Here is a 27,857-nt window from a genome sequence, read left to right as displayed (position 1 = left end):
AACTCCAGTCAGGCATACTCAACTGCCTCTTGGACACCTCCACTTGGATGTCCCACTGGCACCTCAAACTCACCATGCCCAGAACTGACCCTCTCCTAAGAACTCTCCTTTCTGTTTGCCCAAGGCAGGAATTTAGAAGTCATTCTTCATTTTTCCTACTTACCCCATGTCCAACCAGTCACCAAGTCCAGTTCTTTTAAACTCGTGTCTAAGGAATCCATCCCCTTTCTTCAATCCTGTTACCTCTCCATGTTTCAGGCCACCATAATCCTTCCCCATTACTAAAACAACTTCCAAAACTGGTCTCCCTCCTTCTCCCAGTCCCCAATCCATTCTCTTCACTGATCTTTCTAAAATACAAATCTGATTGTTACTCTTCCACTTAAAGCCCTGCAGTCTCCCCATTGTCCTTAGGATAAAGTCTAAGCTCTTGTGCTCATGGGTGTAAAATGCATTGGAAATTTTTTCCATCAGTAAGATCTACCCATAAGTTCAGAGCTGAGCGTGGTATCAAAGATCCAGAATCTGAGCCTACCTGTTCCTCCAAGGTTGCTCTCCCATTAGTCTCTCCTCTAGCCAGGAAATGCTCATAATTCCTGGCACTGACCCCTCACTTTCCTCTCTTTTTATAAATTTATTTATTTATTTTTGCTTGCGTTGGGCCTTTGTTGCTGCACGCGGGCTTTCTCTAGCTGTGGCGAGCGGGGGTTACTCTTCGTTGCAGTGTGTGGGCTTCTCATTGGGTGGCTTCTCTTGTTGTGGAGCACAGGCTCTAGGCACGCGGGCTTCAGTAGTTGTGGCTCTCGAGCTCTAGAGCGCAGGCTCAGTAGTTGTGGATCATGGGCTTTGTTGCTCTGCGGCATGTGGGATCTTCCCCGACCAGGGCTCGAACCCGTGTCCCCTGCATTGGCAGGCGGATTCTTAACCACTGCGCCACCAGGGAAGCCCTCACTTTCCTCTCTTTGAGCCCTGTAAGGTCTCATGTCTCCAAAAGTCTTTCAAAGCCCAGCTCAAGAGCCATCAGCACTGCCATAAATGCCCCTTCTAATTCTGAGCTCCTAAAATCCTTAGGGCCTACTCTTCTTGTAGTACTTATCCCTTGCACAGTATTGCAGTTGGCTCATGCATGATTTCCTTCCCTCTCCTTTTAAGACTTACGGAAGTCAGAGCCAAAAACTTAATCCTCACTAGAGTCCACCTATGTAACAGGTGGTCAGTAAATATTTTTTAAGCGCGTGGATAAATTTAAGAAAACTGTATCCCCTAGCCCCTTTATGTCCCGCACGAACAGGGCATTCTCTAAAGTATTCGCTAGAAGATAGCACCTCCTTTGCATCCTACCCACCTCACCAGTCAGAATATTCCTCGACCAGCTGGGTGGAGGATGGGCTGGCACGCATTCCTGTGGCCGTTTTGTACGGTTTTCTACCTCCAGCCCTCGGAGCTGCGGCTGGTAGAGGATAGTAGAGATAGCTAGATGATGTAAGTCAAAGGGCAATGCTGTCCACCCGGTACGATAAGACACGGTTTAGGAAGGAAGACCCTCCCCAACCCCAGAGCACAGCAACTCTCCCGCAGACCCTCTTACCTACACAGGAGGCTGGGGACTCTTCCTGACCGGCGTCCTGGCTGGCCAATACCTGATCCAAATCAAGCGAGTCAGCCAATGGCTGAGGGCCAGGGATAGAGCGGGGCGGGGCATGGTTGCTAGGGCCGAGCTAGCAGGGTGCTGCGAGAGGCCCCGAGAGAGACTCGGTGGTTGCTAAGGCGGGAGGTCACTGAGCGCGGCTCAGGGATTGGGTAGCGTCGAGGGAGGTGGGTGGTGATTGGGCGGTGCCCAGGAGGCCCCCCGGGTGAGGTGCGGGAACGTGAGCGAGAGTTCCGGCCGGAGGCCCGAGCTGAGGGCCGGCGCTTTCATCATGGCCTCGGCCCAGCTGGACTACACCATCGAGATCCCGGATCAGCCCTGCCGGAGCCAGGGTATGGAACGAGGGTTGGGTCCAGTCGTGGGGAGGTGACCTAAGGAGACTGTGGGTCTCAAGCGCAGCTGTGGTCCCGCCTCTCTTGCGGCCCTGTCCTCTCGCGGCTCAACCCCTCACGGGGGGGGGTTCCCCTCACCGCAGGTCCTAGACTTGGTCGGGTCCAGAGAGCCCCGCCCCCTAGTAAGCCCCTCCCCCAGAGTGCTCTTGGTGTCCGAGCCCCGCCCCTTCCCGGCGTTTACCCGACCCCTAACCCCGCAGGTTGGGGCCCTTCTTTCTGTCTCTTTAGTCGGAGTTCCCAAGCCCGTACCTTCGCTTCTCTCCTGGTAGCTGAAGGCCCTCCTGATTCCTTTGTTTGGGGTCGGGCTTCCCACTGCTAGCCTTTCTTCGGCAGTTGTGGTTAGGGGTCCCACCCATTATGTTTCATCCACTGTTTTCCTCGGGGTCCATGCAAAAGCCCAGGACACAGAACCTTCATCCCTCCCTCCTCTGCACTCTCCTTGGCAGTGGTTACAGAGCCGTCTCTGCCATGAAATAGAAGTCTGCTCAAATCCTGACTCCTCCCTTTAGTAGCTGGATGACCTTTGGCAGGCTTCCAGCTCTGAACTTCGGTTTCCTCATCTGCACAGCTGGGGTACCAATAGTAATCTCCCTCCTAGGGTTGTTGGTTGCACAACTGAGATTATTTGTGTAAAGGACCCAGCATAATGCTTGGCACCGAGTGAGCTTAATGATTAGCTTTGTTTTTCTCTCTACAGTCATATCATTACAGAAAGATGTGTGGGAGCCTCCACAAAATTAGTAGCCTGTAGAGCAGGTCTGGATGCCTGGCAATGTGAGTCGGATTGGGGGCCCAGAGAATGGAAAGTTTGGCCCTGATTGGGAATCATGGTAGAGGAGCCTTGACATACACCCCAGCCTGAGCTGCATGTCTTGTCTGCGTTACTCCACATCGTCTTCACACCTCCAGCTGCAGCTCAGCCTCTTCTATTGCTACCACAACCACCTTCCCAGTGCAAAGCTTTGATCTTATCACTGTTCTACGTAAAACGCTTCAGTGGCTCCTTATTGCCCTCAGGATAAATCAAATCCAGATTCCTTAGCATGGTATTCAAAGTCCTCCATAATTTAGCAGACCCTGCTTACCTCTTTGATCACTGTGTCCTTCCACTGTTCAACTTGAGTTTTATGTTCTAGCAACCCCAAACTGCTTGTGATTCTCCACACACTTCTTGCTTCTCTGCCTGTGCTCCCTCCATTTCTTCTGTCTGGAATGCCCTTTCCCTCTGCTGCCCCACACTGCCCCCTCACTTGCCTAGTTCATTATTTAAGGCTTCGCTCAGGTGTTACCTCTTTCAGGAGAGCCTTCCCAGACCCCTCCCATTGCATCTTGTGTTCCTTGGGTGGGGTCTAGGAGGGGAGTGCAACCGCTAGGCTCCCCCAGAACAGATGGCTCCAGACCAGCTGTATTTCCCTAGAGCCCTCTGTCGGCCGAGGGCTCTTAGGCTTATAGATGTAAAAATGCTTTTGAAAAGTTTTGACATCAGTGGGAGATAAAGCCAGTTAATAGTATTGCCCTTGGAGAACCTTCAGCTGCAAAGAGCTGGAGCTGCCTTCTGCATGGCCAGGAGGGCAGAAGTTCTGCTTCATCCCACGTGGGCAACCTGGCTGTCTTGGTTTGCATTTCAGTTCTACCTCCTGCTGTTCTATGGCTTTGGCAAGTTATTGAACCTCTCTGAGCCTCAGATTCCCTATTGTGAGGGTTAACAAGGTAGTGACTAGATGTGTGTGCCTGGCATGGAACAGGTGCTCCGTTGGGATATTTCCTCCCCTTGTGGGTCCCCTCCTTGCTTCAGGGGGCTGGGTCCTAGAATTGGAAGAAATCTCAGGGGGCCACTTTGTCCTGCATTCTTCTCCTGGCATGAGAGCATGCTGTTGCCACCAGACCCTTCCCTGACAAGATGCTTCCTCCCAAATACCCTGGCCTGTTGGAGGCAACTGGGATTGTTAGAAAGCACTTATCTTTCTTGAGCCACAGTAGGCCTTCCTGTCATTTCTGCTTTCAGTTCAGCATTTGCTGTGTCCTGGCGATGGGTTAGTTGCTGGTGCCTCAGAAGTGACTCACACACAGACTCCTTCAAGGAGCTGTGGTTCTGGGGAGGGCTGAGGGCTTAGTAGCAGGTGGTTTCACAAAGACGTGGTAACTGCAGGGCTAGGAGGTCGTGGTGGGTGCAACACAGAGCAAGGTAGTCTCTCTTCCTCTCTTTTCAAGAGGACAGCTCATCTCTCTTCTCCAAGAGAAATACCCTCAGGGCCTTCAGTTGTTCCTCCTCTGGTGTGGTTCTAATAGCCTCCTCCTTCTGATTGCTCCTCTGCGCTGGCTTTGGTTTCTCATTCCTTTCCCTCTCAAAGTGCATAGCCCAGAGCTGAACTCAAGGCGGTATGGCCCTCAGAAGGAAGTGACAGCACTGTAATCCCCTGAATCTGTTTTCTTCCTGTCTGCAGAGAGCTCCCCTCCAGGCTGACAGGGCTTCACAGACAATCTTTGGGGGTCCAGAGATTGTCTCTCTTTTGCAATTACTGTTTAATGGTGAAGAAGTGTGTAGGACAGTCATATTTGGTTTCTGGAATTGCTTTTCCCCCATAATTGAGCATCAGAGCCACAGAGCCCAGCACTACTGTGAGTTGATAGAGAGGCGAGCAGTTTCTACTGGCACATCAGTTAGCTGGAAGGCAGCTACAGATCTGGGGTCATTCAGAGCCCAGGGTCCTTCTGCTGGGATTCCCACCAGCAAATATCCGTGGCTGTCTGGGCCGAATGAGGGTCGTCTGCCTGGTCCTTTGCTGAAGCTGATCCCTTGACCTAGCATTTCCCCCCATCCCACCCACTCCTCTTTGGCCAGTGATCCCCTCACCCTCCTAAGTGAGGATCGGGTATTCTCATCTCATTTCCTTGGGGAAGGTTCTGTTCTCAGGGCTCCCACAGCAGGGATCCCTGTCGTGTTGTTGGAGGGTTTTGCTCAGTGTTGCCAGAGCCTGGCAAGGGTGAAGTGCCAAATGAGCTGAAGGGAGTCGTTTGGCAGCACTTGGGCCCTGCCCAAGTTGCTCTGCCATCCCAGGCCAGGGCTGTGCTGCCCCTCCTCCCAGCCAGAGAATGGTCAGCCAAGTCCTGCCCTGGGGCCCCTCTGCGGCTCACTGGCAGGCCAGCAGGCCTTCTTAAAGGCACCCTGTTGCTTTCATGTTCAGTAAACATGTTTTAGAAATAATTGATGCACAGAATTAATGAGGCTGGGACAAGGGGCTCACTCTTAGAGTACAAAGAAAGCCTTCCGGGGGTGGGGGGTGGGGGTCACAGAGAAGGGAAGTGATAGGTTTATTGTAGGCCCAGGCTTAATTGTCAGTCTGCTCTTCTGCTGAGCGCCTGCCGGGGTCAAAGAAATGTAGACCTTGTCTTGACCCCCAGGAAGTTTTCCCTGGCACCGGGGAAACAGTCTGGGGTGGACCACAGTCCGGACCACCATGGTGGGCCCCAGGGGTCGGCTGCCTTCCTGGAGTAGAGTGGCCCAAGCTGGCCCTGGAGCTGCGGGAGGGCTGACAGGTAGATGGGGAGCAGCAGGAAGTGCAGAACTAGGGGCGCTGGGGGGACTGAGAGTGGCCCGAGAGAGCAGGGCCCGGGCGGCAGGCCGCCGGGTGCTTTCAGGAGCCGGAGAGAAAATCTCAAGAGCTGACATACCAGAGAGGCCTCAAAGGCCCGGGTGAAGGGTTGGGACTAGACCCTCTTGTCTGTGGGGACCCCGTAGGTACTTTTCTTTTTTAAACAGGGGAGTTTTGTTTATTTTTTTAATCACGGTATCTTTTCTTTCATGCTTTAATAAAAACCCTTCCTAATTTGTCTGCTTTATACCAGGCACCATGCTAGGCCCTGGATCTGAGCTCCAGACCTGAAGGACCCTTTGCTGGCCTCCTTTGCCTGAGGTCTCTGTGGTTTCTGTTGCACTTACATTGTTGACCATGCCTGGCTCACATGCCAGGCCTGCCAGGAACCCCTCTTATAATTTTATTACTTCTCACGACCACCTTGTGAAGTAGGGAGTACTCTTATCCCGTCTTACAGATGAGGAACAGAAGCTCAGGGGAGGTGAAGCATCTTGCCCCAAGTTATCCCAGATTCCAACTTGGGAGCCTCACTCCAAAGCCTGTGCATGCAGATTTCAGTTGCCATCAGGAAGTACTGCCTGCATGCACTTCCATTTCTAGGAAACAATTAAGGACATGCAGGAAGAAAGAGGTGTCCATTAAAGTATTTTTATAACAGCAAAAGATTGGAAACAACATTATGCCCAATAATGGGAGCTTGGTCACCATAAATTATGAAATATTCTATAGCTGCTCTGCAGCCACTAAAAAGATTGGTGTAGAGATATGTAAACCGACAGGGAGAGATGTTCAAAATATATTGCTAAATTGAAGAAAGCAGATTACAAAAGCAGTATGGTTCCAATTTTATGAGATATTCATTTTCTGCTTTTTCTACAGTGAGCATGCATTCCTCATGAAGTAATAATAATTTCAATTCATTGAACTCTTTCTTTGTGCCAGGGTAACATGCTAAGCCCTCAGTAGTCACTATCTTATTCAGTCCTATGTATTATTATCCCCATTTCACAGATAAGGAAATTGAAACTTAGAGAACTAGCTCAAGGTCTGTTTCATAGTTATTGGTGGCAGAACCAGAGATTTGAACCCAGGTATGGTTTTATACAGTATGCACTCCTAGATACCATGCTACTCTCCTATGCTGTTACTCCAAAAAAAAAAAAAAGAAAATTTAAAATGAAGTAATTCGGTTTAAATATAGGAACTGTGAGACTCTAGAAAGTATTTCTTGGGAGTAGAGGAAACTGAGGATCCTTTTATTCCTTGTATTTTAAGAAGAAAACATAGGTTCTTTGTATTTTCGTTCTGGCTTGCAGAAGAAAAGCACATATTGTTCCACAGATTCTTATGCCTTGTCACCCTTTCCTTTGTCTTCCCCATATGCCCCTGGGATATATACACAGTCCGATTTATGCTTTAGTTTTATGACTTGAACTGTTGTACAATATAGTATGTATCTGTAATTCTTGTATTATTGGTGTCAGTGTTGTTTGTTGAGAAAAGTCCAGAGGACAGAGAGCCTGTGGGATTAAATTGTTTTGTGGGGTACTCAGGAAGTGCCAGGGTTAAAAAGAATACTTCTGCCTCACCAAGAGGCTTCTGGGTATCCGTGATCTCTTTGACTTCTCAAGTGCTGCTGACTCTGCAGGACACCTCCCCCCACCCTTTTTAAAAAAATAATATTTTAACTCTCATTGCAAAAGTGATACATAGGAATTTTAGAAAGTGAGTAGAAAAAAAAATCATGAAGAAGAAGTTGCCTCTGATCCCAGAAATAATTGCTATTAATATTTGATGTATTTTTTCTATGCATAAGTATGTGTAGGTATGTGTGTATGTATGTATATAGGTATTCTGTTGTACATACTTCTTTGCAGCTTGCTTTTTCGCTTAATGTGTTACTGTTAATTCTTAAAATAATAACATTATTGAGATACAATTCACGTACCATAAAATTCACCCTTTTAAAATGTGCAATTCATTGGTTTTTAGTATATTTACAAAATAGTGCAACTGTCACCACTGTCTAATTTCAGAGCATTTTCATCACCTCCAAAAGAAGCCCTGAACCATTAGCAGTCTCTCCCCATTTCCCCCTCCCTCCAGCTCCTGGTAGCCACTAATCTACTTTCTACTGTGTGGATTTGCCTGTTCTGGACATTTCATATAAATGGAATCATGCAATATATGGTCTTTGTGTTTGACTTCTTTAACTTAGCATATGTTTTCAAGGTTCATCCATGTTGTAGCAGTGCTTCATTCCTTTTTATGACCAAATAATATTCCATTGAATGGATATACCACATTTTATTCATCCATTTACAGGTGATAGGCATTTGGATTGTTTCTACTTTTTGGCTATCGTGAATAATGCTGCAGTGAACATTCATGCACAGGTTTTTGTGTGGACATATGTTTTCAGTTCTCTTGGGTATATACCTAGGAGTGGAAGTGCTGGGTCATATGGAAACTCAATGTTTAATTTTTTTTGAGGAACTGCCAAACTGCTTTCTAAAGTAGATGCACCTTTTTTGCATTCTCACCAGCAGTGTATGAGGGTTCTGAATGCTCCATATCCTCATCAACACTTGGTATTATCTGACTTTTTATTATAGCCATCCTAGTGGGTATAATGTGCTGTCTCCTGGTTTTGATTTTCATTTCCCTAATGACTGTGATGTTGAGCACCTTTTCATGTTCTTATTGGCCATTTGTACATCTTATTTGGAGAAATGTCTTCAAATCCTTTGCCCATTTTAAAGTTGGGTTATTTGTCTTTTTATTTTTGTATTGTGAGAGTTTTTTTTATGTATCCTGGATACAAACCCCTTATCAGATACATGATTTGCAAAAATTATCTCCCATTCCATGGGTTTCTTCATTTTAAAAATTTATTTATTTATTTATTTTGGCTGCATTGGGTCTTTGTTGCTGCACGTGGGGTTTCTCTAGTTGTGGTAAGTGGAGGCTACTCTTCATTGGGGTGCGTGGGCTTCTCATTGCGGTGGCTTCTCTTGTTGCGGAGCATGGGCTCTAGGTGCATGGGCTTCAGTAGTTGTTGCATGCGGGCTCTAGAGAGCAGGCTTAGTAATTGTGGTGCACGGGCTTAGTTGCTCCGCGGCATGTGTGATCTTCCCGTACCAGGGCTCGAACCTGTGTCCTCTGCATTGGCAGGTGGAGTCTTAATCACTGCGCTACCATGGAAGTCCGGTTTCTTCACTTTTTGATGGTGTCCTTTGATGTTCAAAAGTTTTCACTTCTGATGAAGTCTAGTTTTTCTTTTATTCCTTTTACTTTTAGTCATGTCTAAGAAACCATTCCCTAATCCAAGGTCACAAAGATTTCCTCTTACATTTTCTTCTAAGAGTTTTATAGTTTTAGCTCTTACATTTATGTCTATGATCTGCTTAATGTATTACAGACTATTTCCGTATGATTAAACATTTTTCTTTCATAGAAGTAGAATTACTAAGTCAAAGAGTGCATGTTTTTTGAGGCTTTTAATACATGTTCCAAAATTGTTGTGATTCTCTTCTCCCTATCATTTCCTTCCCCCTTCCTACCTGTCCCCCACTGCTCTGGTTCAGGCTTTTGCCAACTCTTGCCTTGCGTGTTACAGTAGTAACATGCGTGTTACAGTAGTAACATGCGTGTTACAGTAGTAACACGACCTGTTCTTAACGGGCCCTTTCAGTGCAGTGGATAAGCACAGTGGCATGGTGATGGTGGTGCTGTGACAATACAGAGGAGGGGCATCTAACCCAGTCTAGTGATGAAGGGGCTGGGGAGGGCATCAAGGGGGGTTTCTTGTATGTCAACAGTGAGCTGACTCAGCAAGTGGCGTGGGCATTAGCAAAGCATAACATGGAGCATCAGCCTCCAGGGCTGGGGAGTGAGGAACATGTGCCTGGAGGCGGGGAGTAGTGTGGCATGGTGGTCCAGAGATGGATGCTGGCTGTGCCACTTCCTGGCTGTGTGTTTTTTGGGAAAAAGACTTACCCTCTCTGTGTTTTAGTTTTCCTATCTGTAAAATGGGGATAGCAATAGTAGCTAACTCCTAGGGTGGTCGAGGGACCAAATGAGGCAGCGTATGTTGAGGTTCTGATTGTGATGGCCAGTCCCTGAGGAGGAGCAGGTGGAAGAGGTTGGTGTTGGATCTGTTGATATACAGGGGCAGCCATGTGTACAGGTTTGGAGCTGAGTGGAAAGAGATTTGGTTAAGACTTGTTTTTTTTACCCAGGGGGCCTCCTGGGGTAGTGGTGATGAGCTGGTCTCTGAGTCAGACCACCTGGGTTTGGATTCCAGCTTCACTGCTTATTAGTTGTGTAACCTTGAGCAATTATTTACTATCTCTGTGGCTTAGTTTTTAATCAGTAAAATGAGAATAATAACAGTACCTTGTTCGTACGATTGTTGTGAGGATTAAATGAGTTGATATATAAAGTGCTTCGAATAGTGCCTGACACAACTCTTTTTGCTGTTATCGTTATTGTTTTTCTTGGTGATGGCAAAGAGGGGGAGGTAGAAGCTAAAGGAGATGTGGAATTCAGAGAGGTTTGTGATAGTTTAGGACCAAGGTGGGTTTGATTGCCTGTGCAGGGCTGTGCTAAGTCCTGGTGTAGAAGTGGGAGACAGAGCCAGTGCCCGAGTCTTCAGTGCCTGCGGGGCAGTGGCCAGAGGCCAGGAGATGTCAGCAGTGGGAGGGGGAGAGAGAGGGATGACCAGTGGAAGGAGCATAAAAGGAGCGGGGGCTTTTACAGAGAATGGAGGAATCATGATCCAGATGTGGCAATAAATAACAATAGCCATAGCTATTACTTTTATTACTCTGGAAAGGGCAATGGGTAACAAGAAGAATGCCAGCTCTTGCTCCTTGGATCTATCCTTCAGTTTGCAGCCACGTGTTCATTCATTCAGCATGTTTCTGCTGAGTGCCTAGACAGGCCAGCTACAGTGCTGGGCACCGGGGATGTGGCGCTGAATGCAACAAACCCAGTTCCTGCCTTCACAGAGCCTACTGGCTGAGGGGAGACAGGCATTATACGAGTAATTGTGCGAGTCATTAATCAATACAGACTGGATCATGCCACTCCCCCAGTTCCAGAATCTTCATTCGCTCTCCACTGCTCCGGATAAAATCCTGACTCCTAAGCATGGCTTGGGGGCCTTGCAGGATCGGGCCCCAGTCCCACTCTTGGCAGCTCTCCTGCCCACTTCTGCTCCCTCTTCCAGGCTTCTAGCCTCCTAGGACTGCTTGCTGTGCCCCAGAACAACTGTAACATCTCCATCGTCCCCTGCCCCTGCTCATGCCCTTTCTCCACCTGGCATGCTCCTACGGTCCGTCAAGGCCAGCACAGCAAGTGTGTCTTCCTGTGGGAGGCCTTTCCCGGTCACGATCACTCTCTCAGCCATGTTCCCGGAGCATCTTGGACTTTTCTGGTTTATAGTGCTCCATGTCTAGAATCAGAATGGGCAGCGTGGCTCCAGTGGGAGGAGGTCATGACAAAGGTTCTGAGTTAGGAATGGGCATGGAGAGGGGGCCCTGGGAAGAGACTGTGTCGGGGGTGTGGGAGATGCCTGTGGGTAGGAGGAGCACCTTGTGGTTCAGGGGGGTGGCCTCAAATGCCTGGCTGGAGTAGAAAGACAAATTCTCTCCTTTTAGGAATGTTATGGAAAGCTTGGGCTCTGGGAAGAGGCAGTGTGTCCAGGGTGTCCGTATTCTGAGTTTCTTCATGGAGTTGTGTATCTGGTGAAGAGTCATTTCTGCCTGAGTTGGTGAAGCCAAGGGTGCCGGCAAAACCTTCAGTGGAGCAAAGTGGAGTTATAGAGCCCAGCTGTGGGGTGAGGGGCAGCTCAGAGGCCCGGCAGAAGTGTCTGAACCTTCCTGGACTGGGAATGTCCCACCACTGCTGGTAAGAGCGGCCACCAGGGGATGTGACCGCCCCTGGCTGCCTTCTCTCTTTTTGAGATAAACCCCCAAACCCTTTGCTGGTGTCTTGGTGGTGGTACCTGGAGGGGAGCCCCATAGGCTGGGGGAGGGGAGCCCATGCTCAGACAGCTGCACAGAGGTTAAGGAGCCTCCCTGGAGCAAGTCTCAGAAATCCAGCTGCTGGACCTCAGAGGGTCAAAGGCAGATCCAAACTGTAGCTATTGATTACCACACATGAGGCTGCTGTAGCCTGAGCTTTACGGGTAGTCATTGCCAGCAAGGTTGGGCCAGGGCCCCAGTGAGGCCCAGATAGAGCCTCTCCACCAGAAAGGCCAGTGCAGGCGAAGGGCTGCCCTGGCCAAGGACAGGAGGCCACCAGGCCAAGAAAGGTGGTGAGAATATTTAGAGTGGCCTGGTTAGAGCTGTGGGACCATCTCTCTTATCAGAGGCTGAGGCCAGTGTCAGGGGAGCCTGGGACGGCTGGCAGGGGTCAGCAAGGGACTGAGGTGCTGGGAGCTCCTGGTCCAGGCTGAGTTGCAACTCAGTTTGGCATCCCCATGGGTGCAGGCAGTTAATCTCCAAAGGCTGGAGTTGCCACTGCTGGAGAGCAGGAACACTGAACTTTTCAATCACATTAATTTCCACAGGAAATTGTTGTCTTCCTTTTGTCCAAAGGTTAGTGATTTATATTTACCATCCTCTTAACTAGCCTTGAAATTTACTGTTGCCAGGTCACCACCAGCATCCATAAATCTTAGGATGGCAGCTGAGCATAGCCAAGTGGCTTGATCCTTGGAAGGGTACACCCCGGTCCTTTCAGAAGGGCAGATAACTAGCAACAGACAGTCCGTGCACAGAAGTCGCCCCAAGGAGGGTGGGTACTCACTTGGCAGGGGAAATGAGATGAGGTCTGACCGACAAGGTTGCAGGGAGGCCTTCAGAAGCAGCCATGGAGGAGGCAGGTGGCTTGTGCCTTGGCACGTCACCGAAGGAGATGAGCTTCTAGTTGTGGACGGGGCTGGTGGCACAGAAGGTCTCAAGTGACTTAGCTAGGATGGGGAGCAGGGACCAGATTCCCAGCTCTACACTTCCTGTGTGACCTTAGGCAAGTAACTTAACCACTCTGTGCCTCAGTTTCCTCATCTGTAATAATATTACTCGTATTGTTGTTGTGAGGGTTAAACCTCAGTAAATACCGGCTGTTATTCTTCTCTGTCAGGACAGGGTGGGTGGTTTGGTAGTGGCCGCCAGAGTCTGTCTGCTTCACTTCCCTGCTTGTACTGCCCTATCCATTTCTCCTTTTTTTTTTAAAAAAATAATTATTTTATTTATTTATTTTTGGCTGCGCTGGGTCTTCGTTGCTGTGCGCGGGCTTTCTCTAGTTGCGGCGAATGGGGGCTACTCTGTTGCGGTGCGCGGGCTTCTCATTGCGGTGGCTTCTCGTTGCAGAGCATGGGCTCTATGCATGCGGGCTTCAGTAGTTGTGGTGCACAGGCTCAGTTGATCCGTGGCATGTGGGATCTTCCCGGATCAGGGCTCGAACCCGTGTCCCCTGCATTGGTAGGCGGATTCTTAACCACTGCGCCACCAGGGAAGTCCCCCATTTCTCCTTTTAAAGCCTTCTTCTTCCGTCTGCTCATGGAATTAAGACAGCAACTGGCAAACTTTTTCTGTAAAGGGCGGTATCTTAGGCTTTGTGAACTGCGTGGTCTCTGTTGCAGCTACTCAACTCTGCTGTTTAGCTTGAAAGCAGCCATAGACATTATGTAAATGAATGAGCTGGGCTGTGTTTCAATAAAACTTTATTTGTGGACACTGAAATTTAAATTTCATATGATTTTCACATCACAAAATCTTCTTTTGATTTTTTTAAAAAAAGCATTTTAAAATGTAAAAAACATTTTTAGTTTTAGTTCGAAGGTCATATGAAAACAGATCATGGGTCGAATTTGGCCCTTGGCTTGTAGTTTGCAGATCCCTGGATTAGAAGGTGAAATTGCATGGCGGAAGTATTTTTTTCACTTTTCTCACCTGGGCTATGTCTTTGAGTCACTAAAGAAAGGGGCTCTCAAGTGGGTTTTTCCGGTTACCCTGCAGTGCCTCCTGAGAAGCCTAAAAGCCAGTTGAAGTGAAGGACAGAGGAAGGAGCCCCCTGGGAACCTGAGGCACAGTTACCGGCAGGATGCCTGGGCCTTGCCCCTGGCGCTCGCCTGCCAGCAGCCCGAGTAGCGCTGGCTCTGGATTGGCCAGTCACCCCCACCCCAAACCCTAGCTCCAGGGATTACAGTCTCACTCTGCTTGTGTTTCAGAGAACAGCCCCAACCAAGGCGGGAAGGAGGCGGGGACTCGACAGCCTTTGGTGATTCTCTTGGGCTGGGGTGGCTGCACAGACAAGAACCTGGCCAAATACAGCGCCATCTACCACAAAAGGGTGAGTACTGCAGGTGTGCGGACGCCCAGCGCGCTGGGGCTGCTCTGCGGGGCTCTCCCAGCTTTGGCTGCCCTCATCTCCGGGCTGCAGTGGAGGCTGACCACCAGTCAGCCCAGGCAGGCCTGGGAACGGCACCAAGAATAGCCTGTGAGGAAGACGCTGGGCCCGTGGGGACTTGGGCAGGATTATCCACCCTTTGCAGCCAGCTCTGTGGCCTGGTCTGTCCCCTTCAGCCCCCTGACCTGCTCCCCCTTCCTTCCTCCCCAAGCCCCACAGTGGACAGCCCATCCCAGATGTGCTCCCAGCTGCGGAGTCAGCCCAGACCTCAAGTCTCTGTTGGCTAGTGCTGCCTCTCTGGGCAGCAGGAACCTGGGCCGGGTGTGCTGGGCATAGTCTGGACTCCTGGGGCTTTCTCCTTTTCTGACCAGGTGAGTTTCTGTCTTAGGGCTGACCATGAACCCTCACGTTTCCAGAGTAGAAGGGCCTCTTGGAAGAGAGATTCAGGACTGCGGTTTCCTTGTTTCATCTCAGGATGCACCAAGAGTTGTATGTAGAGGCTGTGGTTATTGGAGAGCCTTGGGAGGGCCTGGTTATATCTGGGAAGCCCCTTTCACAGTTTTGGCCGCTGGCCCGACCCTGCCCTCCTCAGCCCAGACCTCCCAAAGCAGGGAGGCATCAGTACAGACCCCAAGCCACCAGCTGGAAGCCCTGCACTGAGGAGGAATGGCAGTCACCTGGGAGAAGGGCCAGCTGGGGCCCCCTCCTCTCAGCCTCCCTCCACTGACCCACGTCTGTGCTGTGCCCCAGGTGCGTGGTGGCCCTGGAATGGGAGAGGGGTTGGAGGAAAGATGTAGTTCTGAGCTTGAGGCCTCCCCTCAACCAACAGGCCTGGTCCTCTGGCATTGCCTTATTCCTTAAGAAGTTTCAGCTGCTTCTGAATTCTACTTACTGGGGGAGGCTAGTTTGGTTTCTCCATTAGACTAAGATCCTTGAGGGCAGGCAGAGGACTGGGAATAGGTGAGTGTGGCCAGGACAGAGGACAAAAGAAAGGGCAAGTGTGAAGAGATGAGGCTGGGAGGGTCCTCAGGGGACTTAAACAGGGGTGTGATGTTAGACTTGTGCTTCTGAGAGTCCCTCACTGCCGAGTGGGGAAAGGATTGTGGGGGCCAGGACCAGAGGCTGGGAAGTGAGTTTGTTGAGGTGGCCAAGACCTTGGGGCTGGTGGTGCTGGTGGAGGAAAGTTGATGGATCAAGGAGCTTGTTAGGAGGTAGAGTGGTCATTGGATGAGAGATTGTGTGTGGGCACAGGGATAGGGAGGGGTCTGGGTAAGGCCAGGTTTCTGGCTGCAGCAGATCCTGGGTTCTTCGAAACAAGGAGCACTAGAAGAGAAGCCGTGGGCTCTGGGGTGGATGAGATTTCCCCCAGGGAGTGTGTAGAGGGCAAGGAGAAGAGGCCCAGGACAGAACCCAAGCTTAAAGGAGCAGAAGACGAAGAGGGTCCCACGTGGAAAGGAGGAGTGGCTACAGATGGACAAGAAAACTCAGGGGAATGTGATGGAATCCACAGGAAGGGAGTCTTAGGGAAATGGACCACTGTCGAGGGAGAGAGGAAAGATGTTCTTGGGGCAGACGGCATGGGAGGAAGTGATGGAGTGGAGGGAGGAAGTGATCCCAGGGAAGGCAGAGGGGTTGAGGTGGCAGCGCTCGTTGGCAGGGGGTTGTCTGGGAAAGGAGTGGGTGCCTTTACTCCCTGGTCAGGAGGATAAGATGGGGGTAGAGAAAAAAATTTTCCAACCCCAAACTCCTGATACTTTATTATTTAAAAGAATATAAAAACATCATAGTCTGTCCCCTAGAGATCACCTCTATTTAGCCTTAGTATATATCCTTTCAGCTTTTTTTCTGTTTGTGCATCTTTTCTTTACCTAAATAAGATCTCTTGAATACACTATTTTATATCCTGCTTTTTTTCGGACCATGATCTCCGCCGTCCCATGTTAATACATTTTAATCTCATCGAGTTTCCAGTCCATATTCAGATTCTCTGATAGTCACCAAAGTGTCCTTTACAGCTGATTTTCCCGAACCAGGGTCCAATCCAGGATCACCCATTGCATCTAGTTATTTCGTTCCTTAAGTCTCTTACAAGTCTAGAACAGTCCATTTTTTCCTGTTTCTGTCTTATTGAAGAGCCAGGGCTACCAGAGAGTGTTTCTAAGAGCTCGTAATCCCAAATGCTGCCGGAAGGAAAGTACGGTGGGGACTGAAATGTGTCATGGAATTTAGCCATTCGGGAGAACGTGGGTGACCATGGTAAGGGCAGTGCAGCTGTCAGAGTGGAGTCGGTGGGAGGGGACCAGGTGGAGAGGGTGGGTGTCAAAGTTTGGGAAGGTGAAGAGAGGGTGGGACAGAGTTAGAGGGGAACATGGTGGGAAGGCAGAGGCTTTAATTTTTTTTAAATGAGATCGGTTTGAGCAGGAATCTGGAACGAGGAAGAGACTGAAAATACCGGAGAGTGAGGTGAGGGCAGATGGATCAGGCTGGGACCGAGCGTGTGTGGAGATGGAGAGATGGTTGGCTTCAGGGGTGAGAGAAGAGACTGGGATCGGTCAGCCAGTGAGAGCCCGGTCCTTGGTGCAGGGGAGGTTCTAGGAGCATCTGACTCGGGAGGTGGCAGCAGAGATGGAAACCTCAGAGCGAGGCCCAGGGAAGCTTGGTGTATGTGCCCTTCCTTCACAGGGGGTGTTGGGCGTTCACAAGGCAAGCTCTGTGCATGCACTCACGGGTGACGTGGAAGTGGAGGGCACATGCGCCCTCAGAGACGGTGAGTTCCCAGGACTTGCTGCTGAGTTTATGCCTGTATCAGCAGGTAGTGCTGCATGGGAATGCTTCTGGGGAGAAGCGTGTGTGGGCGTGTGCGCACACATGTGTGTGGGCTCCTGAAGGTAGTACCTACAGTGGTGTGTGCGCTGTGGGCGTGCGTTGGTGGCTGTGCTTTTTTGTGCACTTCACAGGTGGTGCAGTGGGTGCCATGGGTGTCTGCATCTGTGGGGTGTGAGGCGGACAAGGCTGTGTTTAGTCCCAAGGGTCGTGTGTGTGTGTGGTGGTGTGGAGTATGTTTGCGTTCATGGGCGATGCTGTGTGTAAGTTGAGGGTGGGTGGAAAGCACCCTCTGGGGAGTTGGAGCAGAGCTCTTTGTGAAATCTTCCAGATCTGTGGGGCCATGTAGCATCCGTGACCCCCGCTGCAGAGTCTTGGGAGGGGTGCTTAGGTACGCTAGGGTCTTGGTGAGAGCAGAGCCAGGAGGAGTTGGAGCACATGTGATCACAGTCAGCGGGAGGGGACAAGGTCAGGAGGCTGATGGCAGGGTTACCTCAGCTGACCATCTCTCTCTGGCTCTGGGTCATTCGGGTACTGCGCGTATGTAATTTTCTCCTTGTTATTACTCCTACCACCACTAATGACTGCTGTTCTTAGCTGAGGACTTTGTGCCAAGTGCTGTTTTGGGCACTCGAGGTACGTTTTTTCATTTCATTTTCCCCACAATCCCATGAGATGGATGTCATCCCAACTTACAGTTGGGAATGCAGACTCAGAAAGATGAAGTAAATTGCTGTCCATCCATACTGTTAATAAGTGCTGGTCCCAAGAATTGAGCCCAGAACTGTCTGACCCCAGAGCCTGCCTAACTCAGATTCCCCCGACAAAGGGCCCTTTGTCTCTGGCACATGTTAATGAGAGAGGATTAGGACTCAGGGTGGCTTTGGCTGCCTGTTCTAACTGGCCTAGAAGGGGATCTGTGTGGAGACCTTGAGGTGTACTTGACCCAGGCATTGAGGGGTACAGAGGCCTAGAGAGAGTTTAGCTAAAGATTTTAGAATTTGAGGAACAACGGAGTTTACTGTATTTGGAATTTCAGGGAGAGTGAGGAGTGATCCCAGGCCTTGGAACCAGACATTTGGGAGTATGGCCTCTGTTCTCAGGGCCCTGCGGGAAGGTGGCAGTGGCCACAGACTGACGCCGTGTGGGCCTGGCTCACAGGTGGCCTCTGGTGGTCAAGGCTGGGCCTGCAGGCTGTCTCAGGTGTTGGGTCTTGTGGGGATACCTGTTTGTCCCTGGGAAGTAGGGACAGGCAAGAGCAGAGTCGCTGTAGCAGGGTGTAGCCAAGCAGTGAGGCCTTAAATGTGCCAGAGTTGAGCAGATGAGGGTGCAGGGTCAGGGGTGGGAGGGAGACAGGGAGCGGACCAGAGTGAGGAGGCTTCCTTCTGGTCAGCCCAGATGTTTCCAAAGTGAGCTCTGGGCTCCAGGCCTCGCATACCATCCCAGGCTGAGGGGGCTTGGCCAGCATGAAGCGCTTATTCCACAAATGGGCCTGGAGTGGACCTTCCTGCGTCTAGGAGAGGTGAGCTGTTGCCCAGACTGCAGCAGGGCCTGGAGCACTGCCGGCTTATGGGCCTGTGGAAATTGGAGCTGCTGGACCCTTCTGACCTTAGCTGGTCCGCACCTCCCCACCCCATCCCCGAGGATGGACAGGGCCTCTCTCCTCTCCTCAGGGCTGCATCGTGATCCGATACACAGCCCCCTGGCACATGGTCTTCTTCTCCGAGTCCCTGGGCATCCCTTCACTTCGTGTCTTGGCCCAGAAGCTGCTTGAGCTGCTCTTTGATTACGAGGTTGAGAAGGAGCCCCTGCTCTTCCATGTCTTCAGCAACGCCGGCGTCATGCTGTACCGATACGTGCTGGAGCTCCTGCAGACCCACCGGCGCTTCTGCCACCTGCGTGTGGTGGGCACCATCTTTGACAGCGGTCCTGGCGACGGCAACCTGCTGGGGGCTCTGAGGGCACTGGCAGCCATCCTGGAGCCCCGGCCTGCCGCGCTGCGCCTGCTGCTCCTGATGGCCTTTGCCCTGGTGGCAGTCCTGTTCCACGTCCTGCTGGCGCCACTCACCTCCCTCTTCCACACCCACTTCTATGACAGGCTGCTCGATGCAGCCTCTCGCTGGCCCGAGCTCTACCTCTACTCCAGGGCCGACGAGGTGGTCCTGGCCAGGGACGTGGAGCGCATGGTGGAGGCACGCCTGGCGCACCGGGTCCTGGTGCACTCTGTGGACTTCGAGTCATCTGCACACGTCAGCCATCTCCGCGACTACCCTACTTACTACACGAGCCTCTGTGTCAACTTCATGCGCAGCTGCGTCCAGTGCTGAGGTCCTTGCCCTACCCACCTCACCTCTGCTCCAGAAATAAATGCCTGACACCTCCCCATAACCTACATCCGTGGGTGGGGTCCTCTTCTGGTTCAACTCCCTGCAGCCCTCTGGGACTTTATGGTGCTCCAGGTAGAGAATTTCCATGGGCCTCTGTCCTGGGGACTGTGGTGGTTTGCTTATCCCAGGATTCTAGGGGCAGGAGTGGCTGCGCAGGTCTCTGCAGAAGCCTAGCAGTGGTTGTGTTTGGATAAGTGCAACAGTCAGGCTGCTGACTCCTGTGGCATTTAGGCCGTGAAGGGTTAATAAAGCTGGGGGTGGGGGGTAGGGGTGAGGACGAGCCCCAGCATTGATCTCTGATTCCTTGAATAGAAGGTGAGCTTCGCAGGGAGGTGCCAGAGGGTAGGGGCAGGCTGGGGCAGGGGCTGTGATCTGTGCTCCCAGGTCCCGGAAGGGCAGAGCCCCACAGCATGGAGTGCCGTCCCTGCGGATCCCATTTGGCAGTTCACTCAGGCTTCTCACTGCCAGGGAGTCTGATGTGGAAGCCAGATGGGGAGCTGAGGATACACAGGTGGGGGGCCTGTCCAGGTGTACCACACTTTGCCAGGAAGCCGCTAGATCCAGAAAAGTTGCAAGATGTGTGTGTAATGGGCAGATGGAGTGGGGAGCAGGAAGACAGCAGCACCAGATGGGAGCTGGGACAAGCTGAGTCAGGAGCCCTAAAGACCAGAACCAGAACCACTGGCCTGAAAAAAACTCCTTCATCTCCTTGAGGGAGACCCACTTGGATCCTCTGTAGGCAGAAGCAGTGGCTTCAGCCTTAGAGTCCTGTATCATCTGTCATTCTACAAGTCACTGCTGCACAATGCTGGCACATAGCTGGCATTCAATAAATATTTGTTGATTTAATGAGCTTACTGTGGTGATCGAGGGACTTGGGGGGCAGGGATGGGCTTTGAAAGTTTGACCGACAGTGAAGGAGATGGCTGGAAAAGCTCTGGGTGGGAGCTGACCCCTCATAGTCTCAGGGCTGATGGACCCTCTGTCTCCAGAGCCAAGCTCTCCCTACATCGCCTCAGCCCTCTGGGACTCCCCCACTACTGTGGCAGCCAGTTCCTATGGCTGCATTCCTAGCCATGGCCAACAGGTGGCAGTGCTGCACGCGACAGTGCTCAAGGATCCCACAGCAGGGCGGGTTTCATGCCCTCACTCTGGGTTAACGTCTCCTGTGAGAGAGCATATGGTCCCCAGGGTGGAAGTAACCAGCCATCAAGGACCCACTGACGTGAGTCTAGGGCAGGGAGAGGGGAGTAGAGAGCCGAAAGGAGCCAGCCGGTGGGGATTGGGCGTTGCCCACTTCTCTTCCAAACCCTCAGCCGTCACTGGGGCTGCTCTGCCTCAACGGGCCACATACATTCCCTAGAATCTTGGGCCCCAGGATCCTTGCTTTCAGAATATTTGGTGTCATCAAGCTGGGCCTGGGCCTGTGAAGGGCCTTCGCTGGACTCCAACCAGGGTGATTTGTCATCTGGGTGCAGAGAGGGACAGGAGCTGCCAACTGGACCTGATTCTATAATATTCACTGTGGGCATCCCAGAGGAGACAGGTGTGTCTGAGATTTGGGAAGATGGAGGGTGGGCCTGCTGTGTGAGAATGTGTGAAGGAGAGGAGTCTGGAGTCATAAAGATACTCTGAGGTCTTGAATTTTAGCAGAATCTTGTTTTGTCAAAACAGCTTTCTGTGGTGGACAAGGGCTCATCTTTAGCTTTGAGCCCCTGCCCAAGTACCCAGAATGCTGCTCACCCACTGGCACTGGGCAGCCGTGGGGATAACGGTTTGACAAAGCTCCATCTCCAGTGCTGGCTGCCCAGCCTCAGTTCCCTGACTTGAAGGTCCACTTTGGTTAAAGGGGGTTCCTACTGTTTGTTTGATGTGGGCAGTTAACTATACCAGGCTGTTGGTCACTAGGATGGAGAACAGAAGAAGCCACAGGGGACTGAGATGGTGGTTCCATTTTTGGTCCCTGGCTCACTTCAAGGGACTAGAAAGGGACAGAGGTTTGGGGCTTACGTTTTCACCCAAGCTTATAGCTGTTCCAGCCCTAGACTGGGGGATAGAGCCTGCAACCCTTCTGTAGCCCCAAGCTCTGACCTCTTCTGTGATTAATGAGCTGACGATTCTGCATCGATAAGGAATTAACCTGGAGCCCCTACCCATCAATAGTCAGGAGTCCAGGTCCCGGCCTCACCTCCACCCGACAGTGCTCCAGGGCCCCTGAGCAGACCAACCCCACACTGCTTTACAAACCCGTAGCCAAGTCCTTTTCCGCACTGCGGCCAGGAATTAACCCCTTAACTGCCTCTGTTCATACCACCCCATCATCCACCACCCCTCCCTATACACATGCACAGAAGCAGCAGCTGTTTATACTGGTTTAATTCATGTCAAATGTAGTTTACAAAGGGAAAGGACAAGTACCTTTGTATAGAATATACAGACACAGCATCACACCATGGGACCCACAAGAAGGGCAGGGGAGACAACACTTTTCCCTGGGAACAGCAGTCTAATCCCAGGAAAGGTTCTCTGCAGAAGGCTGGGTAGCCAGGAGCACCCTCACCCAGCCCCAATCTCAACCCCTGCTTCAGCTCGGTTCCCATTTCCTGTGCCTCCCCCCTCCCCCAACTCCTTATGAGGAGCCCCAGGAGCTAAGACTAAGGAGAGGATCATGTCCCTTGGGGCACGTGCCCCACGTCTGGGAGAAGAAATATACACCACAGAACACCGAGCACATGGGAGAGGGAAGAGAACCACGGGAGAGGGAGAGGGAGAGGGAGAAAGAGAGGCAGGCACCCCAAGAGGTGGATGGGCCGAGCCCCCAGCCAGCCCTGAACGAGGCACTGCTTCCAGGTGTTCTTAACAAAAGAAGAAAATCATACAACCAAAGGGCAGGGGATGGGGTAGAGGGTGAGGAGTTGTCCCATTTATACACAACATTGTAAACATACACAGTCTATATTACATGTGCTTCAGTCTGGTGTTTGCATGTCTGTCTGTCTGTCTGTCTGTCAGTTGGGGGGGGCTGGATCTCAGGAGCCTTGCCTGGCTACTCCCCCTACCCCCACCTCCCTGCCCCACCCTGGGAACGGAACCTGGAACAGGTATGGTCCCCAATCTCGGTGGGAGCCAGCAGGCAGGGCCTGGGCCTCAGCCTCCACTCTGGCTCGAGTCCTGTGTGTGTGCGCGCGTTCATGTGTGTGCGCGCGTTCATGTGTATGCATGTATGTACACGGGGAACCTGTGTGTAAGTATGTACAAGGGGGGGTCACGTCACAGGCGGGGCAGGTGGGGCACTCGAGGCAAGGCCTGCCTGGGGTGGCTAGCTCACAAGTAGATTCTCCGCAGGTCTCCGGGCGCTGTGATGGTGTTGCACTGAGGGCAGAGCTTCTTGGCACCCTGCAGGGAGAACAGGGAGGGCTCTGGTTATACCCTGTACCGCACATTTGCTCGTGAGCCCCTGGGCCTGCAGCTGCATCTCCCCGAACCAGCTGTGTGCTGGGACCTTGGATCGGTCCTGCCCGCCTGCGCTGGGGAGGCATGGGCGGCCTCTGTGAGCAGGCAGGCACGCTCCTGTGTTGGGGAGACGCCAGGATCAAACCGGCTGGCCAGGCCCGCAGCGGGAGCCCCAGTAATGAGAACAAGGCTGGGTCCAGCTGTGGCTGCCGCGGCCCTAACGAGATTACACGCGGCCTTTGATCAGGACACAGAGCCCACGTCCGGGCCTTTTATTGCTGTCTCCGGGCGACATTTTAATGGCTGCTCCCGAGCGAAGAACAGGGGCAGGAGCAGAAGGAGCTTAGTAATGGGAGGGGGAGGGGCTGAGGCCCTGGTCCTGCTTACCCACACCCAGCCTCCTCCTGACCCGGGATCTCACTGCTATGCGTCACACGTGGGCCTGCTGGGGTGGGGGGATGGGGGAAGGGAGAAAGCAAGAGAACCCACGGGTGGGGAGAATTTAATAAACCTGGGGTCGGGGAGGAGAGAGGGTAGTGAGCTTGGGGGTGAACATCCTGGCTTCGGGCTGTGGTCTATGCTTCTGCTCCCCCGCTCCTCGCTCCTCCTCCCCCGCAGCAGGCTCAAGCACGAGCATGGACATCTGGGCAGTGCCCCAAATGGCCACCCACTCCCGACCCCCATGCCACTTCACCAGGGTCCGCAGCCAGCACTCCTCACAGTGCACATGCCAACACTGGATGGACGTTAGGGGCATCGAGTATGAGTCCTAGGGAGAAAATGGGCAGAGAAGGGAGGGGTCACTCGGAGGCTGTCCCACCCTCTGAAGGGCCCAGATCACAGGGCAGAGACCCTCTCCAACCCCCAGGGAGCACTGAAGCCTGAGCAAGGGCGCCCGAGGTTCCCTTCCTCTCACCATGCAGATGAGGCATTTGTAACGGTCCCCACGGGATAGCTGCCGCTCAAGTTCCCTGACCCGAGCCTTCAGGGCCTCAAACGTGGTCACAGCTGAATCTTCGGTGATTCTGCAAAGAGGATGGCATACCTGGGCAGGCAGCAGGCTGGCATCCCTAACCTGAACCTCCAGCCTACAACTCCCTTGAATTCCAGAATCGCATATATAGCTGTCTGCTAGACGCCCCACCCATATCCTCGATCCGCAAACTCCACATTCCAGAACTGCACTCCTCACCCTCCTTGCTCCTCCACCTCCGTCCTGGTGAATTTCTAAACCAGACAGCCGGGAACCATTCTCAAACCACTTCTTCCCAGTCACTCCTCACATCCAAAATCTGTCATCTAGCTCCTAATATCTCTGGCATCTCCACTTCTTTCCATAGCTACCACCCCTAGTCCAGGTGCTCATGATTTCCTCTGTGGATTGTGCCACCAACCTGAATGGTCTCTCAGACTCCAGTCCCCTCATTCCATTCTGTTCTCCTAGCACCTAGAATTCTGCAAACCTGACTACTTCTAACATTTTAGTGTCTACCTCAGAATAAAGCTCCACCAAACTCTCCACAAGCTTACAAGGGCCTCCTTGGGCCGGTCCCCGCCAGCCACATCCCTCAGTGCTCTGCCACGTACTTTATGCTCCATCCATGCCAAACTCCCGAGTTTCCCCACACACCCCACCATTTTTCACTCCACTGGCCTCTCGGCACTTTCTGATTCTTCTGGATCACCCCAACCGCCTAACTCACTAGTCCCATCTCATCATTCAGGCCTAGTTCCCACCTCCTCCCAGAAGCCTTTTCCAAGCCCCCAGCCAGTACCCCAGTGGTGGCTGCCCCTTCTGTGCTCTTCCAGCCCCTGTACTGGACTTCACCACAGCAGTATAACCACAAATGTCTGTCACTGCTAGACTCACTTCCCTGAGGGCAAGCTGCTCACTACACCACTACACTCTGAACATTAGCCCCATACTAGGCACGTGAGTATGAATAAACATCTGCTGAAGAAATAGCTGGTCTAACCCCCAGGGAGAGTGAAGAATGTGGGGACTGATGAGGCCCCTAGGCTACAGTCCTAGCCTACCTCAAGGGCTCCTGGTTGCTTCTTCCTAAGCATGTCAGATGTCCTGTTGGTCCTCACCCATAGTCCAAGCCCTGCACAAGGTCCCTACAACTTCCCGAAGACTCTCTGAGCTGCAGTACTGAACAGGGAATAGCTAGGACTATTCTAAAGAATGATCCCTCCCACCTCTCCTAAAACAAGTCAACATGGAGAGGCTCAGAGGACGAAGAATGCTTCCTGGAGGAGTAGAAAAGATGGCACTGGGGACAGGCTTTAGGGAATAATAATGACAATAATACAAATAAAAGAGCTAAAATTTATTAAGCATTTACTAAATGCCAGGGATTGTACTGAGGGATTAAAAGTAATTATCTTATTTACACCTCACAAAAAACCCATGAGGAGATCCTAATACTCCTATTTTATATATGAAGAAACTAAAGCACAGAAACATTAAGTAGCCTGTCCAAGGTTCACAGAGTGGGGAAGATGGGATTCAAACCCTGGCAGACTGATTCTGTGATCAACCAGTAACTGTGTAAGTAACCACTACCCTACACTGGCTACACCCAGGAGGAGACAGGCCTCCAGGCTGAGGGAACAGTGGGAACCAAGGCCTAGAGGCCCTAGAGCCCCATCTGGCTGGAAGGCTCACTTCTGAGTAAGCAGAAGGTGCTACACTGGGAAAGGAGACTGTGTCCAAGAAGACCCCAGATGCCGCAATCAGAAAGGAAAGTTTATCTTACCGGCAATTTACAGGAAGTTGTTGAGAATGTTGGAAGAGGGCTATAAAGGGTAAGAGCTGAGGTTTAAAGGGTGTATTCAGTCAGCTGAGGTAGAATCACAGGGGTGGTGTGTGGGCAAGGACCATCTCCTAGGGTGGCCTGTCTTGCCAGCTTAGGGGAGACAGTTGGCCCAGAAAGCCTGAAAGCTTACAGGTAGTCTGTCCCTCCTGGGTGTAAGTGGTAATGGGGGGGCATGGGTAGGATGATGGGAAACATTTCATGGGCAGCAATGAACTTTGATCTCTGACCTTTCTCTTTTAGGGCACTAGCAGTGACACAGAATGTGACTTCCTGATGGCTGTGTCCCTATGTCAGGGCTGCTCTAGACCCATCACTCCATGGGTCCATGATTCTTTCTGCCTTGCCTCTCTCCAGGGAAGCTGAGAAAGGCTCTGACTACAACTCCTCCTGGCATTGGCGGATTTCCTGGGAGCATCCATTCAACTTTCCAGCTCTGGAAAGCTTTTACCATCCCCTCCTTCCTCACAAGCGCTTGCACAGCTGGCTCCTCCCCCAGGCACTTTGCCCAATGCTCTATGTGCCATCCCCACCTGGACTGTTGATAAGTTCCTGACAAGAAGACAAGGATGGGTAGCTGTGTTCCCTTCCTCTCCAAGGACCAGGCTGATCCTATGAGGTTATTTCAAAGATTGGGAAACCAAGGCCTGGAGCTGGGGGCAGCCTACCCCCGAGTAGAAAACTAACTGTCAAGCCCCAAACCAGAGAATGATTTAGAGCTGGGAAGGCAAAAAGGATGGGGTCAGGAGAGAATGAAGCCATTTCCCACTTCCATCTCCAAAGGCTCCAAGGCCACATCCAATTCCAGAGCCCACCCTATCTTGGATTTGCTCGGCACATAACTGGCCTCTATTCTTTGCTCTGGTGAAATACCCAATCCTCCAGGCCCCTGACCCAGGTAGGTTGTGAGCTATTCCTGAGCCCCTCTAGGGTATGGGGTGGAGAATTTCTTGGAAGAAGCCATGTCTTCCTGCCTTTCTCTTTCCCTAGGTTGTGGAAAAGATCTAGGATGGGAACCCGTGATGTGTACGGGCAAGAGAGACATCATGGGGACTGAAGGGCCCTAATCTTGGCAAATCCAGACCCAGTGGAGATCTCTGCACATGACTGAGCCAGTCCCCAGCTCATCCCAGACAGCCCTGCCCACTGGTGCCTGTGCTCACACAGGTGGGACAGTCCCCAGCTCCCCCAGCCCTCAGCGGGTAGGACCTTCATGGATAGCCACTGGTTCTGGCCCCCACCTCGCCCTGGGCGCCATCCCTGATTAATGATCTTGTCTTTCTGATTTATGAGCAGCCCCTCCAGATGAGGGTGGGTGCCCCTTACGGCCCCGCCCGCCCCGCTCAGCTGGAGTAGGAGAGAATTATTAAATAAACATCCATACGTCATTCCTCCCCCCCACCCCAAGCTGGTTGCGCCGAACCCGTGCGGCCCGCTCTGGCGCTGACATGGAGCAGCTGCGGTGATTCATGGGCAGCTGGGCCCCGCGCTGCGGCCCATACATCATGCCAGCAGCACTCACGGCCCTGGCCGAGATAAACTGATCAACCACAACGGGCTGGAATGAATTTATGACAACACAAAATGGAGGGAAACAAATGGGAGGTGACCCTGGGCCACCGACCCGGCCCTGCACCGGCCTGCAATCCACTCTCCTGGCAGAAGGCAAGATGGAACACTGGCCCTGGAATGAAGAGGCTGCCTTTTAACCCTGGGCAACCTAGCCTCGAGAGGAGGGAGGGGCGGTTGTGAGGAGTTAGGCAATGGCCAATGGCAGCAGCCCAGGCAGCCAGAACTGGACAATGCCACCTCCTGGGGCCAGAACTAGCCTTGCCTGGGCTTCTGGAAAGGCAGTAAGGTGCCCTGCTGATTTCAAATCCTGGTGGCTCCTGAGGATCCAGGCCAGGGGGTTGCCCAACCCTGGGAGAAGTGCTAACGGATCCCCTTTTCCCCTGCCTGAGAACACAGGCCAAAAATTCCTACCAGAAGTGATGAGACCCAATACTCCTGCCTAAAACCCACTGCAAGCGCCACCCGGGACAAGAAAAATGAAACCAATTTAGCTCCCGATTAAGAAACAGAAACTGGAGATGAATCAAGTGTGCTGGCTGGGCTGGGCAGCCATACATCACATTCCTGGGGCGGAGGCCTCTGCAGTGGGCAGGCAGGCAGGCAGGCAGGCTGACTGCTCCTCCTTCCACCAAGGCTCCCAGGGCCTGGGCCCAGCGATCAATTCACAGAGGCATGCTCAGCACCAGCTGGGCCCCACCGTCAGCTGTGTGCCCAGGGCAGCAGGCCTTCCTGGTAGCAAAGGGCCCCTC

The 27,857-nt window shown here is 52.0% G+C and overlaps 2 protein-coding genes across 9 annotated transcripts in view; one reads left to right on the top strand and one right to left on the bottom strand.

Annotated features, from left to right (window-relative positions):
• Positions 1 to 1,877: 1,877 nt before the first annotated feature.
• On the top strand, positions 1,878 to 19,204 carry TMEM53 (transmembrane protein 53; the record flags this gene model as incomplete). Of its 5 annotated transcripts, none has more annotated exons than XM_079697890.1 (3): positions 1,878 to 1,980; positions 13,876 to 13,997; positions 18,551 to 19,204. In XM_079697890.1, the coding sequence occupies 3 exons, from the start codon at positions 1,920 to 1,922 to the stop codon at positions 19,202 to 19,204; spliced, it is 837 nt and encodes a 278-aa protein (XP_079554016.1). The 5 variants fall into 5 exon arrangements, with proteins under 5 accessions (XP_079554016.1, XP_079554015.1, XP_079554014.1 ...); XM_079697889.1 differs by having other exon boundaries at positions 1,892 to 1,980; positions 18,644 to 19,204; XM_079697888.1 differs by having other exon boundaries at positions 1,892 to 1,980; positions 18,641 to 19,204.
• A 2,421-nt stretch (positions 19,205 to 21,625) lies between these two features.
• The window catches only part of RNF220 (ring finger protein 220), a gene marked incomplete at its 5' end in the record, with an annotated part of 217,362 nt that continues 211,130 nt past the window's right edge, over positions 21,626 to 27,857 (bottom strand). For all 4 annotated transcript variants that reach the window (XM_079697386.1, XM_079697385.1, XM_079697387.1 and 1 more), the window contains 3 exons: positions 21,626 to 22,660; positions 23,412 to 23,486; positions 23,634 to 23,742. In XM_079697386.1, the coding sequence (XP_079553512.1) occupies positions 22,589 to 22,660; positions 23,412 to 23,486; positions 23,634 to 23,742 (256 nt within the window). In that variant the 3' untranslated portion in view covers positions 21,626 to 22,588. The remainder of the gene's footprint in view (positions 22,661 to 23,411; positions 23,487 to 23,633; positions 23,743 to 27,857) is intronic.

The sequence above is a fragment of the Hyperoodon ampullatus genome (assembly GCF_949752795.1).
Source record: "Hyperoodon ampullatus genome assembly, chromosome: 2".
Lineage (NCBI taxonomy): Eukaryota > Metazoa > Chordata > Mammalia > Artiodactyla > Ziphiidae > Hyperoodon > Hyperoodon ampullatus.
This window is presented reverse-complemented; position numbering and strand designations above follow the sequence as displayed.